The 14,471-nt window shown below is 35.9% G+C and overlaps 1 protein-coding gene across 1 annotated transcript in view; it reads left to right on the top strand.

Annotated features, from left to right (window-relative positions):
- Nucleotides 1–14,245, top strand: part of LOC136835268 (dyslexia-associated protein KIAA0319-like protein) — a 93,374-nt gene extending 79,129 nt beyond the window's left edge. Inside the window, 3 exon segments of the mRNA XM_067098548.1 lie at nucleotides 1,554–1,655; nucleotides 7,851–8,021; nucleotides 11,190–14,245. Of these exon segments, the coding sequence (XP_066954649.1) occupies nucleotides 1,554–1,655; nucleotides 7,851–8,021; nucleotides 11,190–11,335 (419 nt within the window). The 3' untranslated portion in view covers nucleotides 11,336–14,245.
- Nucleotides 14,246–14,471: the final 226 nt, after the last annotated feature.

Below are 14,471 nucleotides of genomic sequence, written 5' to 3'. Positions count from 1 at the left end.
TTTGAATCCTGAACCATGAATAGGTGGGGGTCGACTGTAAATACAGTATATAATAATATGTATATATATATATATATATATATATATATATATATATATATATATATATATGTATATATATATGTATATATTTATATGTATACATATATATACCTATATACATATATATATATATAGATACATAATATACACACACACACACACACATATATATATATATATATATATATATGTAATTTTTCAGAACATACACCTTAAGGGAATGATATGCAAGTGCATCTACCTAAGATTCAAAATTTTGCATTTTTGGGTTGATATGACTTGCATTTCAAGAAATGCTCATGAAGGTCAAAAGCTAATTTTGTTAAAAGTGGGTTGGTATGGCTAACATTTCAAGAAATGCACATGAAGGTCAAAAGCTGTTTTTGTTAAAATTTCTGTCAGTAAGAGTAGGAGGCTTCCATGAGAAGGAATTGTATAAACTTTGTTGATCTGGACATGGCGATTTTTTCGTTCCCATTAACTTTTGGCTGCATAATTTTGATGCAGGTTTATAAGGTATTAAGAAAGTACCTACTTTAGCTTCTTTAATTCAAACTGTCCATCAGGTCTTCATGAGGTTTATGGTACCCATAGAGATACAGACTTATTTATTCAAGTGGTAGCTATGCATTTACCTTTATAAGTAGCTGGTAATGGTATCAGTCCAGAAATAGTTGGTCCAAAACCTGGAGTTGCACTGTCTCAGTCCAGGCTTTTTTGTATGTTTACCAGAAAAGTTTGGAGAGTGCTCCTTTACATATAATGCTTGACAGGGAGTATTGATGCATACTTTTGCAACATTATTCAATATTGGTTAGAATAAAAATAATGCTTTTGAGCTGCCCACTCTCCATTTCTTAAAGTAGATATTGCAGGAGATTCCTCAGGTTCCAGCTGTTTTTGATGTTATCCACAGTAGATAAAGATGAACAGAAAGAAACACCACTGGCATAGATGAGTGAAGAGGATCTTAGCTGGTGAGATCCCAGTCACCTTTCAGCATGAGCTTCAAATCACCTCACATCTCAAAGTATTATTGTTCATCAGTGCATTGAAATTGCACGGGTGAAATATAATTTCAGTAGACAAACAACAGAGGGTGTAGGTCAGAGCAAGTATGGTATCATATTGCTGATATTGAATAGTTTATTGGTCATTGGGTTCTTGAAGTTAATGAAGAGCATATTATGCAACAAGATCTAGAAAGGTTTGAAGAGGGCATCACTAATCAGATAATGCAGTTATTGAAGAACAACTTCTAAATATTAGAAATTTTTATTTTTCTTAACATACAAGCCCCATTTTACAGGAATTATTAATTTTCTGAGTCACTTCACACCCTCACTGTGGTAAGTGTGAGTATATCAATAGGAAGGTTTGTTTATTAAGCTCTAATAGAAAACTAAACTGAAAACTTTGAATTCCACTTCACATGGCCATGAGAACCTTTGTTTTGTAGTTTTATGTAGAAATTAGCAGACTTAGTAATTGCAAGGAATCCCTTATTTTAGGACATGGTGAATGCATACAGTCTTCAAGAGAATGCAGATGTCAGACATGGTGGATGGAGTCATTCATGCGTCGTCACATGGGAGATGGTGTTCAAAACTGTGGTATGTAAAAAAAAAAAGAATTATTGTTTGCTAAAAAATTACTTAAATTTAGTCTCAGATATTGCTATTGGTAGTAACTAATTTACATTGAAGATTTCAGAGTCAAAAACAAGAGAAAAAAATGGGTACAAAAATGTATTTAATCATACAGTACATAAATTACAGTACAAGAATGGAAGAATCTTATTGTCAAGAATTAGAATTTTTCTGCTTAAATTGGCTCAGAATTCAGAGCTAGAAGGACATTAAATTTAGCACCTTAGTATGTGCTATGTATTGTTGTGGCTTCAGTTGTGTTATAGCACACTTAGATGTTTAAGAGGCTGATATACCAACAGTTTCTGTGTATTTTTTTTTTTACTGGTTTTGGGGAGGGTCATTCATCCAAGTATCAGCCAGAAACGTTGTGCAACTCTGCTGACCTAAAAATAATGGTATAAGAAACATGTAATTGCCATCAGGCAACACCTGGTGCTGTCCCCTTACGAAAAAAGTGAAGAGTAAAAATATATGCCTTTATATTTTTCTATAATTAGGATTGCAGATCATGTTGAAGAAATGCCATGAAATATAGGTATTCCAAGTTATTTTGGTGGTACCATCACTAGGGCAAGAAGGGGTTGCTTTCTTTTTCCACTAACTCCAGTGTTCAACTTGTGTGAAGGGCTGTGCTCCCTGAATTACAGTCTGTTAAGCAATAAATTTGAAATTTTGTAATAATCAGTAAACATACAGTGGAATTGTTTTCTTAATAATCTGATGTGAGGCAAGTATTCCCATTGAAACAACTTTATAATAATTCACCAGCCTGCAGACTCTGTAGACAGATTTTCAGTCAGGTTTCAATAATGCAAGTCTTCTGTCCTCAGCATATTCTTAAATTACTGGCTCTTTTCCTGGGCCACTTTACATGCATGCTTTAGATAATGAATATTCCAAATGACCAAATTTTCTTCTAGTTGTGGATTTCCATGATTGCAAGGCAGCATTATAGGAACCCTTGCTTTGGTTTTGGAATTTATTCTAATATAGAAATTATTAATTCCTCTCCCCAGTCTTTTGCACTGCAAAGGTCAGCTTCTGCAAGGCTTCCCATTATTTGGTCCCTGAATAAGATTCTTAGTCTCCTTTCATTCTCTCAATGCAGTGGCCCAGTACAACTACAATTCACATGCTCCAAAAGCTAGTCTTCTTGACTGCTCTGGCATCAGGAGCTCAGGTTCTCATACTGGGCTGTGCTAGATAGGGACGTTTCATCACTTATACACCTAGTTATCATTTACTGTTGTCTCCTGGCCTATCATTCCTGGCCAAGAATGAGGACATTTTAAAGGGAAAACCCCTGTTTCTGATAAGGGAACTGAGTATTTTGGATACGATGTTATGCCCGGTTCAAGCACTCAAGCTGTCACAACAAACATCCCAGATGGTCCTATTTTTCGTAAACCCTAGCACAAATAAACCACACTCTCTACATGAGCTGATAATTATTGTAGTGTCCCTCATTAAAATGGCAGATCCCCACTCCTTTCACAAGTGCATGACATCCAAAAGGTGAGTACATCATTAACTTTCTTCGGAAATGTTTCCTTCGAAGGAGTCTCCGAGTATACAGGGTGGTTATTAGAGGCAGTATTCCTGAACCAGGGAAGGCGCAATAATCCTGCAGCCGGACCCGACATGATTAGGTACATCACCACAGAACCACAAGGGATAATACATACATAGGTTCGTGTCTTTTGTATTCTTTATTGCCAAACCCTCATGTGTTTCTGGAATAAAGAAGACTGTTGATAACCTCTGACTTTGCTTTGGATCAAAAGCTCCTGAAACACCATTGCTATGCGAGTGGTGGTAATGCTGAGACACTGCCAGGGAAGGTGCAATAATCCCACTGCCGTACTTGATATAATTAGGTAAGTTACCTTAGAATCACAAAGAATAATACATTACAGGTTTGTGTGTTATTTCCTGTTCTTTACAGTATCCAAAATAAAGAAAATGGTTAATAACCAGTGACTGTACTTTGGACCAAAAATTTATCAGGTTTATTGGGATTTATTTATTAGGAGCTAAGCCATTTTGTTACCTGTCAATTTCTTTTGTAAACTCCTTTGAGGATGAATAGTGGTTAGGCTATCAAAAAACAGGTTTTGACATAGGAAAAACTTTTTTCGGTAGCCGCTGTGAATGCTTAGTCCCACCCAATTCCCTGACAAAAAGGCATGGTTTTTTCCTACATTAGAACCTGGTTTTTATGTTAGTATATGAGGTGACTACCCATGGTGTATGAAGATGGAATTGTTTCATCACAGTGCCAAGGTTTAATTGATATAAAAATACAATTATATACAGTAAACCCCCGTATTCGCGGGGGATGCATACCGCCCCCCCCCCCCGGCGAATAGCTAAAATCCGCGAATACTTAAAACCCCTCAAAAAACACCTAGAACTGCCTATTTTGATAGTTTAAACGCAAGAAAAACAATCTAAAAATGCTTATACCTTAGTATTTTAATAGTTTTATCACAAAAAGTGCATTTAGTCATGAAAATGTGAAAGTACAGTAATTAGTGAATATTTCTCAGTGAAAAATACCGCGAATGGGTGAATTTCTTGCGAATAATGGATAGATACATTCCACAGAGAAATCCGCGAATACATGAGTCCGCAAATCGTGAGAACGTGAATACGGGGGGTTTACTGTATAAACAGTTGACTGTACTTTTTAAGCAATGCATCACTTGATATCAAAGATTCCCTACTTGTTGTTGATGTGAACATCACTGTGCAGTGATGCAAGTATATCCCATACTCTTTAGCTGTTGGATAAGAGTGTAACATATTGTTTTGTTTTTGCTGTATATTAACTGGTTACATTAGTAAAATTCAAAGGGTTGAGATGATGTAATTCAGTACTGCCAATATTTCACAATGATTTGGCAGGAGATGGGGCTATTCCTGTAATGCCTTAACATTTTTTCCTTTGGGAGGAGGGGGGAGGGGATTTTGCTGACCAGACTTGTGATCTTTCTGGGAAAGGGGGATCCATTACTGTCCTAAGGAGGTCTCGGACAACTGCTCTACAGCCAGAAAATTTCCCAGTTTTTGTCACAGACAAGTGAGAGTATGGTAGTCATGTAACACCAACAATTCAAGGAACCTAGCACTGATCCCACCTGCCTGAGATGCCCAACTCTTTGGAAGTGACTTCACAAAGGGCTGGGGAGCCTATCTATTAGATTTCATATAAGAGTTATCAGGTCTTATGGTTGGAAGGGTTCTACATGAAGTATTTGGAATTTAACACAGTTTTTTTTGTCTGGAAAGTCTGCAAGCAGGTTGTTAAGGAATCACCAAGTCAAAAACTTTTTGTCATATGCCAATAGGCATTTTCACATGTACCAAGGATCATCTGAAGTGAATATTGTCCAAAGGTCTGTACAGAGGAAACCCTGTCCTCTTAACAGACAGCCTCAGATAAGGAGATCAGGTTATACCCTCAGAATGTTCAATCCATCCAAGCACATGTTAGATGCTGTGGCAATTATGAGGATTCTCGGTGGTGAATTTTTTTGCCACCAGCAGCAACAGCATACCTTCAAAGTATTTCTCAGTCCTACCAGACCCAATAGTTGGGATTGGGGATGCATTCATGGGACAGTACTGAACTTTATGCAATAATAAAGAAAGTTATAGACACAGCAGTTTATATATACTGTAGTCCCTTTTTTTCAGAGCCTGCCCTTCATTTTCAATATTACAAATTCTATATTCATTTGTACACAAACTGCTTTCGTGTACTCTGCTCTTGTCTTTATTTTTGAAAAAACCTCAAAGTAACTTGATAGCCATTGTTGACTGAATTAGATGTGGCTTTCAGGTTTTCTTGTCCTGAAGTCACGACGGTTGATAACTTAAAATCATTCATTCATTCATTCAGGAAACCTCCCAGCTGGAGAGCCCTTCTGAGATAGCCATATTTTTCATAGGTTTTGTTAGAGCTTATGCAGGATCGTTACACCTGGCAGAACTCAACAACAGGTCTGAATGGAAAGGAATTTCAAAGATCACAGCTAAGACAGTTGCTACACCATATAAGAACACCACAATGCAGTTGTACAAGTCAGAGGGGAAATTATATTTAGTGGGTGTAGTGGAAGGGACATAATCTAGTTCATGTGTTGTACAGGGTCGCAAGAATTAAAATTTACATATTATTTTCAGACTATGCACAACATGCAGATTTCATGTTGTCTTTAGGACACAACTATGTCTCATCAGTATCAGCCATTAAAGGCTACAAGGCTCTCCTTTCCTAGAGTTTACAGATGTGGTTTTCCAGAAACACATACTCAAAAGAACTGCCGAGCCTTCAAGATAGGATCTGTCTTTTTCCTGAGAAGTTTAGCAGGGGTATCATATGAACCCCTTGAAAAGTACTCTTCACAAGTTTTATGTTGAAGACAGTTTTGCTCTTGGTATGTGCATCTTTGTGGCATAAAGTGAGCTTGCTGTCATGTACAGAAGCCTAGAATAAAGTCATCCATCTTTGCTAGGGGTTTGTGGAAAAACTCAAACACAAAAATTGGTGATTGTGCCACATCTCCTTTCTCAATTTTGTCACAGTATTTTTCCTTGTTTAATTATGGCCTTACAGAAGCACTTTCAAGAAGCCAGGCGCTTTCAGAAAGGCACTACTGGGTTTTTCCATCCACACATAAACCAAAAGATTTGTCTGAAGATATGCAATGTCCTATTGAAAGAGTGCAAAGTGTCTGACCTTATGTCAGAGCTCATGAAATGAAGGCTTTGGGAACTTCATTCAGTTTTAAGCACAATTTTATTTTACTTGTAAATTCCATTTCATTGGTGGAATCTTGAAGATATCTGGAGACATTATCTAATTTTTATTGTAAGAGGTGTCTTATGAATGATTGGAGACATATGCATATGGGCTAATCATTGCAACAAAGCAAAGGGTCTTTTTTGGTTGAGGAGGACTTCTGGCAAGTGACACAACCATCTACTACCTCTCACCTCTCCCTTATTCTCCCTTATGCCATCTTGAGAACATGATCTTCCATTTTATTTGATCTTGTGTCATGCACAAGGGACTAGTTATTTAACAATGAAAGGTGAAATCTTTAAAGATATATGGTGGAGCTAAAGATGCATGCAAGACATTTATCCTCTCTGTAGATGCTTTGAACTCTGTGCAAACATTCTATAGGGATGTACACATGATTTGTAGCCCTAATATCTTTTGCCATTCATGTCCAAGTATCTCATCCCATTAGTCTGGAGATTTGACAACTCAAATAATCTCCTTGTAAGTTGAGACCCACCCCAAAAAAAGTGGAATTCAGAATAAACTAAGAAATGCAACAAAACAAACATATCAAGATGGAAAGAAGTGATAAGTATTCATATTGCCTCAAAGGGGGAGATATAAAAAATTGGCACCCAACACTACCTAATTACAAAAGTAAGCAATGTTTTTAACAAAATCAAAATAACAAGCAAACACCAAGGCATGAAAATGCTTAAAGACAAAATGATGAATGAAAGTTGAATTAAAAGAATGTAGAATGTTGAAACAGCATTCCTGGAAAGATCAATAAGTTAACTAAACATTGGTCACACAACTTGAGAGGAAGCTTACTTTGCACAATGTGGTGGAGTGAGTGCACACTGTAGAAGTTTTTCGGGGATAACATGACTTGGATTTCCACAGCAAACATAGGCAGCATAGTGGCCTTGTGTAGAATATCTTATTTTGTGTAAACAAAACATAGTTTTGACACCATAAGTTATAGTTTGCTATTGAACAAATATAGTATTTTTTTTTCTGAAAGGGAAGGTAAGACATGTTCTTTAATACAAGCCCATAACTTGAAAAACTCCTCCCTCCTTTACGTTCCAATTGCGAAATCCATGCAACATGAAGAATGAGCTGGATTATCAGCTGAGAACTATCAGGGCTTATGTGTAAGAGACAGGATCTCTCTTACTTCCTTTAGAGAAAATTTGTCTGGGAAACATTTTGTGACAAAAGAGTAAATGGTACAATAGATTGTGAGTTTACATTTAAATAAGGTTTTCTATTTTTGCTTTATAGAAGAGGTAAATTTTTAAGTTATCTTGATTTCAGTTCCCTGGCATCATTTACATATTGTTGTACATCTTTTTCAGATTGGAGTGTAGTCTATGTATTTGTGACTATATGCTTCATGGCAATTGCTCTTGGACTTGCAGTGTGGGGAGTCATTACCCTAATTGTACGAAATTTTGGAGGCAGTGCAAAGCCACGTCGTAAACCTCCCCGTTACTCTCTTTTAGATAATTATGAAGAAAATACTAAACGTAAGTACCAAAAGGAAGATTGATGGATCCTTCTGAGTTATTCATGATTGCTTTTCATATTCTTTATTTGCATGCCATGTTCAAAAACACCTTAACCCAATTTTACTTTTTTTAATTTGCCGTCTGAGGTCATCCTAGGTATCTTTCTTTTATTTAAAATTTTTATTTCTTTTACTAGTTATTTTCTTACACACTTAACTCAAGGTACATGCATGTATATTTGATTTCCATTTACAGATCTGAAGGTGCATACAAATGCGAGACATCAGAAAACTTTATGTAAGTATTAGGATTCCATATGATATACTATTAGTGTTCAGTCAATATTTACTGGAATATGGAATGTGTTTATAAAAAAACTGCTGTTCACTGGGAAAGGTCTTTGAAGGGTATGTGCTATGGAAAGTGTTTTGCATTTGTGACAATTATGACCAAAAACTTTCTAATGAAGTTTAGTTGGTATTAGAAGCCACAGTAGGACATTTACCCTTATCTTGAAGGAGCTTGATGTACTTGATTTTAGCCTGATTTTTTCGTAAATGCAATTAAGCAACAAAAGCCAAGTTTATGAAATTTAAAAAAATGAGAGTATGAGAAAATATGTCCCTTTAGGAACATCCATGATAACAGAACTCTGCATCAGGCTAAGGTTAAAGGAATATGAACATTTGTTATGTTGAGAGGGAAGAATGAGTACAAGTGCATCAAAGCAAATGGACAGTAAGGAAGAAATAAAGAAATGGTGACATTGAAGTTATTGATAGAGGAACCATTTGCCATTACCAGTGGCTGAAATTAGTGGTAGCTTTGTACACTATAGACAGCTTGGAAGTGACATCTAGTTAGGAAATGAGTGTGGACAAACCAGCCTAAAGAAAACCAGTAAAGTTGACACATAAGAGTTCTTATTAGTCCATGTTGAAGCTAGATTTCCTTGAGAATTTATATCCTTTGTGATTCACTTCCAGTGAGTCATAGTGTAGATACAATGAGAGGGGTTCTGAATTGCCCATCTTCCTAGTGACCGAAGTATCGGGAACAGTCTTCCTCTAAAACATGTAAGCAAGATAAAAGCACTAAGAATAACAATTCTCTTATATGGTCCATATGGGAAGACTTGCAGCTTTAAGCCATTAACCTGTTGTGAATTGCTTGGTAGTACTGTAATTCATGTTATTTCTCTCCTCTTATATCATATTTTTGTGTTAGGTGTAATAATGCAGCTTGATAGCTGCTGCTATGTCAACGGTCACTGAGACGCATAACTAAAATGTTGTAAAGTAGTGAGGTAAGGCTACCTGAATAAAAAAAGTTCACTGCTATACAGTTGACCCCCGATTATTTGCGGTTCAGGATTTGATGATTCACCTATTTGTGAATTTTTCTGTGGAACATACCACATATACTCGTGTAACACGTGATCTCGCGTATCGTGCAACCCCCAATTTTTCACCCATAAAAAATTATTTTATCATGTATCTTGTGCATCATGCGTGGTCCTTTTTTGAGAGACCAATTTACAATAGACTAACCTCTTTTCCTCCATCTCTTTATCCTATCTTCTAGTTAAATAAGTTAAGAAAGTAAAAGAGAATGGTAAAAGTATCATTAGTAATGCTATACTCATTGAATAAACAACCGAATCAGATAACAACAGCTGTTTTGGTTGCATTTCAACCATCATACGATAGTAAATAATTACCATGTTTATGTTACAAACGACATTAAGTAGAATAGGACTGATACATTTCTACATTACAGTACTGTATACCCTTATTCACTATGGAAAAAAGATCGGCAAGAAAATATACTGCTAAATTTAAGCTGCAAGTTGAGCTGAAGCTGAGAAAACAAACAATGTTCAAGCTGTTAATGACTATAAATTATCATGCATCAGCAACATGGATGAAACTCCCCTAAACTTCGATATGCCATCATATTTGACCATAAATAAAATTGGAGAGAAAATTATTTTAATCAAAACTACTGGGCATGAAAGAACACATTTTACTGTTGTTTTAACGTGTATGGCAGGTGGGACAAAACTTTCCCCCATGGTTATCTTTAAACGGAAATTGATGCCTAAATGATAATTCCCAAATGGTATCGTTGTGTCACGAAAACGTAAGCAATGCAAATGGCGTAGCTGGGGTGAAGATCATGATGGGTTCTTACCTGTGCTGTTTAAAAAACATTCTTGTGTGTTGTCTCCCAAGATTAGTAGATTCTATAGATTTTTATGTCGATGTTGTATCTTGGCAGATAAGCGGGAGCTTAGTAGTACAGTGTCTCTTCCAAAGGGTGACATATCTGCAGACTGCAGCACCTACAGCCCAACTTCTGTTCTTTGTGTGCTCTCCAAAGTTGCTGATAAACTAATTTTTAAGCAATTATATAAGTATGTGGAATCAAAAGGATTGTTGGCTGATAGTCAATATGCATATAGAAAGCAGTTGGATATCTGCAATGCTCTTTTAGACTTGACATGCCATTTGTAAGATAACCTTGGTAAGGTTTCGAGTAAGAGTAATTCACATAGATTTTAGTGCTGCTTTCGATTCAGTAAATCACAAGGCACTTATTTATAAACTTCAGAATCTCAGAGTTGGTGGTCATGTTTTAGGTTTACTTCAAAGTATCCTTATAGGTAGGCAGCAGAGAGTTGCTGTTGATGGGATCTTTGGTGAACCAAGACCTGTTGTGTCTGGAGCTCTATAGGGTAGTGTTCTTGGTCCATTGTTATTTTTAGTGTATACAGGCGAAGTTTTTGTTTGCCTGGGAAACAGGATTGTTCAGAATGCCGGTGATGTACCCCATGTGGGTGCACTGTAGTAAAGTTTCCATTTATAAGAAATGAAGCTGCCCTCAGCCTCAGTCATGACATGGACCAGATCAGTGAATGGTGTACAGTCGGTGGGGTATGAAGCTGAACTCCAGTAAACCTAAAACACTTGATTAGCAGATCTTGTACAGATTTTCCACCACATCTTCCCCTTCAGGTGGATGGGACTTTGCTGAAAGAGTCTGAAGCTTTAATTATTCTAGGTGTAACTTTTGACTCACATCTTATTTTTGAGAAACATCTAATGAAAGTTTCAGCTGTAGCAGCTAGTCACATGTAAAACTAAAATGCCTCTTGATTTTCATTATCTTCTTTTTATCTTACAGTGAAAACACACATGCTCAGCAGTCTTTTAGACTCAGGATCGGAGAGTGATAGTGATGCTGAAGTCCTCTTTGACTCACGGAAGGCGAAGCATAAATCTGACAAACAACGGAATGGCTACCAGAAATTTACAAGAGTCCGTACTTAAATCAAATGTTTTTTTTTTCACTATGTTCAGGTTTAAATATGTTTTATTTTTAAATAGTGAACTAGGAAAATAGGTGTATAGTTCAGATATTTTTTATTCTTAATACTTTAGACAGCTTATTATTTATGTTTCCTTTTATCTATTGTCAGGTATTAAAGATTTTTAGGTTTTGTAGTTATTTACAATTGTAATACTAGTCATGAGAATTATTATTATTTTACATATCATGAGTTGTGATTGCATTGCTTCATGCGTATCCATAAGGAGAAAAGCCCGAGTGAATGGTAAGCAATGATTAGCAGTATCGAATTAAAAGAAATGGCAAAGTGAAGAGAATTTTTAAAGATGTTTATTTTCATGATGTATTGTAATAAACAAATTTTCATTTGCCATTCTTGACCTTTTTGAGTGTGGTTTCCAAGCATTCACTATGAATTTTTACCTTCTTGCCTGTTACCAAGAGTATACTCTGAGTATGTGCACCATAATGCTAAATACAGTAGTCACCTTTCTTTGTATAGCAAGAGGGAGTCATTTTAAATTTATATAAACATTAGTTCATATAAATTGGGTATTTATCACTGTAATAGCTTTCCTTTTTCTGAATTTATATAAACATTAGTTTATTTAAAATGGGTATTTATCACTAGTAGCTTTCCTTTCTCTTTAACATTACAAAATCACAGAATCTATAGCTTATTATCTGACTGGAATGCTACACATGCTCAAATTTCTCAGTTACTTGCTTCTCAGTGAGTACAGTGCCCCTGATTCCCTGACAACTTGGCCTTTCTTTGATTCTGTGCTCATTCCTACATACTCTTGACATAGATGGAAACAGTTAGAAGGGCTTTTTTGTTAAATTGTTTCCATCAAATAGCTGTCAAGTGCAGTTATTGTGTCAAGGAGTGTTTTCAATAATGATTATTTAATTATTTATTAGAATGTCTTAATATTTTTGTCATCTGTAAAGACTATGCCCTGAAATGAATGTTGGAAGTGGTGGAAAGTGAGTTGCAGGGTCCATTTCTAATGTTTCAGATAAAGAAGTACAGTAATAGTGCATTATTTTGGTGAAATAAGTGCCCTTCACATTCAACATACTTCTGGAAATGCTGAAAATAATTTCTCTGGGATTATGTCTTTTGTGTATTTTTCCAGAATGAAGGCATTAATTTTTACCTATCCATCTTGGAACTATCACTGTTTCAACCAGTTTTGTAGAATTGTAATTAGGATAACAAAAAGAATTTACTGTATTGTCAGATGTAATGAAATTTGACTTGTATCTTCTGTCAACATTTTTTCTTGCTAGGTATTAAAAAAACTGTTCTTTTACCCATTTTTTGTGTGGTCTGATTATTCAGACATAGTAAGGAGAGGCTCGTAGTGTATAGTGTTAAACCTCTTTTTGAAAATGAGATTTCATTGTTTTGGTGTTGAGATTTTTTCATTTCAGTTACTCAAAATTTCTGATAGATTACAACTTTTTGCTCCTACTTAGTGGTTGTTAATGATGATGAGAGTTCTTCAATTAGTTCGAGTTCTGTTTTTCTCCAGCCAGGTGCTTCTATCCCTTAGTTTGGTTTGCTTTTAAGCATACATGTTTTATGAACACTCTTCCAACTACAGTATTCTTCATTCTTCACTTCATTAGAGTGGTGCAATTTATTTGTTTATTGGTTGGAGGATCTTTTCATATCTTTTGTCAGCAAGAAAGTATGTTTAAATACTGTTTCTGTAAGTTGTTTGATGAACTTCATGCTTTTGCATGTGTTAGTTCTTTTCATGAGTTGTGTTTATGTATCTGATTAAATCTCATTCATCAGAAGTGCCGTTATCTAACTATATTATTGGCCACTTTTTTTGTTTATACTGTTGTATGCCTCATAAGAAGTATACTAGGCATGACTGTGGTTAAACATAAGTATATGATAATTATAGGCAATAGGTGGGGTTTTCAAAATGAACACATACCTTGTGTCCTTGCATTTTCGTATTTCAAAGGGTTGGCCTGACAAGACCAAAGGTCAGTATGAACAAATTCCTAGAGCAAAAGATTATTAAAGCTTAAAAGTCGGGGAACTTCATAGTATTGCTTTTTTTAAAATGTTATCAAAAGCTTTAGAATATCAAGGTACATAGTATGCTATGGTTTTTCTGGCACGGTGAAGTAGGCTGTCTGTTCAGGAGTGCCTCTGTCAAGAGGCAAGAGCATTACAATACAAATGTGTTGTCATGGGACTAAGGAGCCCACTACGAAGATATAATGCTTGACAGAGGGATGACTTTCATATGAACAGGCTGATACAAGACAACACAGCATTTAAAAACCTAATTAATTAGAGGTCACCAGTTAGCAAGTCAAGAGTTGGTTTTGAGAACCTCTACTAGTGGAACGGAGAAAGACATCGAACAAATTGCAAGGTTTATAGTGGAAAAGTGGGATGTAGTTTCTGATGTCAACAGGAACAGGCTAACCTTTCTTTCAGAGGTTTCTTCATTCAAAAATATGTTGACAGCGGAGGACAACATGGGACCTCCCATAGATTAATTTGGTAACATGCAGAACATCTGTTCATTGGTAACCAGGATACAGCTGCTTAGAAAACAAATACCCTTATGAACCAGTAGGATACTGTTGAGGTGTATGCCTTCACTTCATTTTCTTTATTGAGAAGAGTGATCAAGAAAGCTTCTGTGGTTATGCTCCAACAAAAGCTGTTCACTGATGAATTATCACTCCTGTTGGACCATCTTTGAGGATTCCTTACGGAACCTTAGCTTTGGCATCAGTCTCACTTAATTTTTCTCACAATATCTTGCGCTTAACCTGCATGCTTGGAGGGTATCTAGCAATCCTTATGATAGAGAAGTATTTAAATGAAAGCTGCAGGCAAGATTTCCAAATCCTATGGGTAAGGCATAGTGAACTTATGGCAGATAAAGTGAACCCTCTTGTATGAAAGTGTTGTTGGAGTAGTTATTCTGCTACTGTTTCCATTTTATGGTATTTTTAGGTTTAATTAGGAAGATGTGCTTGTATCACTGTATTGAAGGTTATTTACACTTAACCATTTTAGTGGACTTCCTTCTAATGATAGAAAGGAAGCCTCTTTATTTCCACTGTTAATGG

Source organism: Macrobrachium rosenbergii, chromosome 55, assembly GCF_040412425.1.
Source record: "Macrobrachium rosenbergii isolate ZJJX-2024 chromosome 55, ASM4041242v1, whole genome shotgun sequence".
NCBI lineage: Eukaryota > Metazoa > Arthropoda > Malacostraca > Decapoda > Palaemonidae > Macrobrachium > Macrobrachium rosenbergii.
The sequence above is the reverse complement of the archived record's forward strand: the minus strand, read 5'-3'. Positions and strand labels throughout refer to the sequence as shown.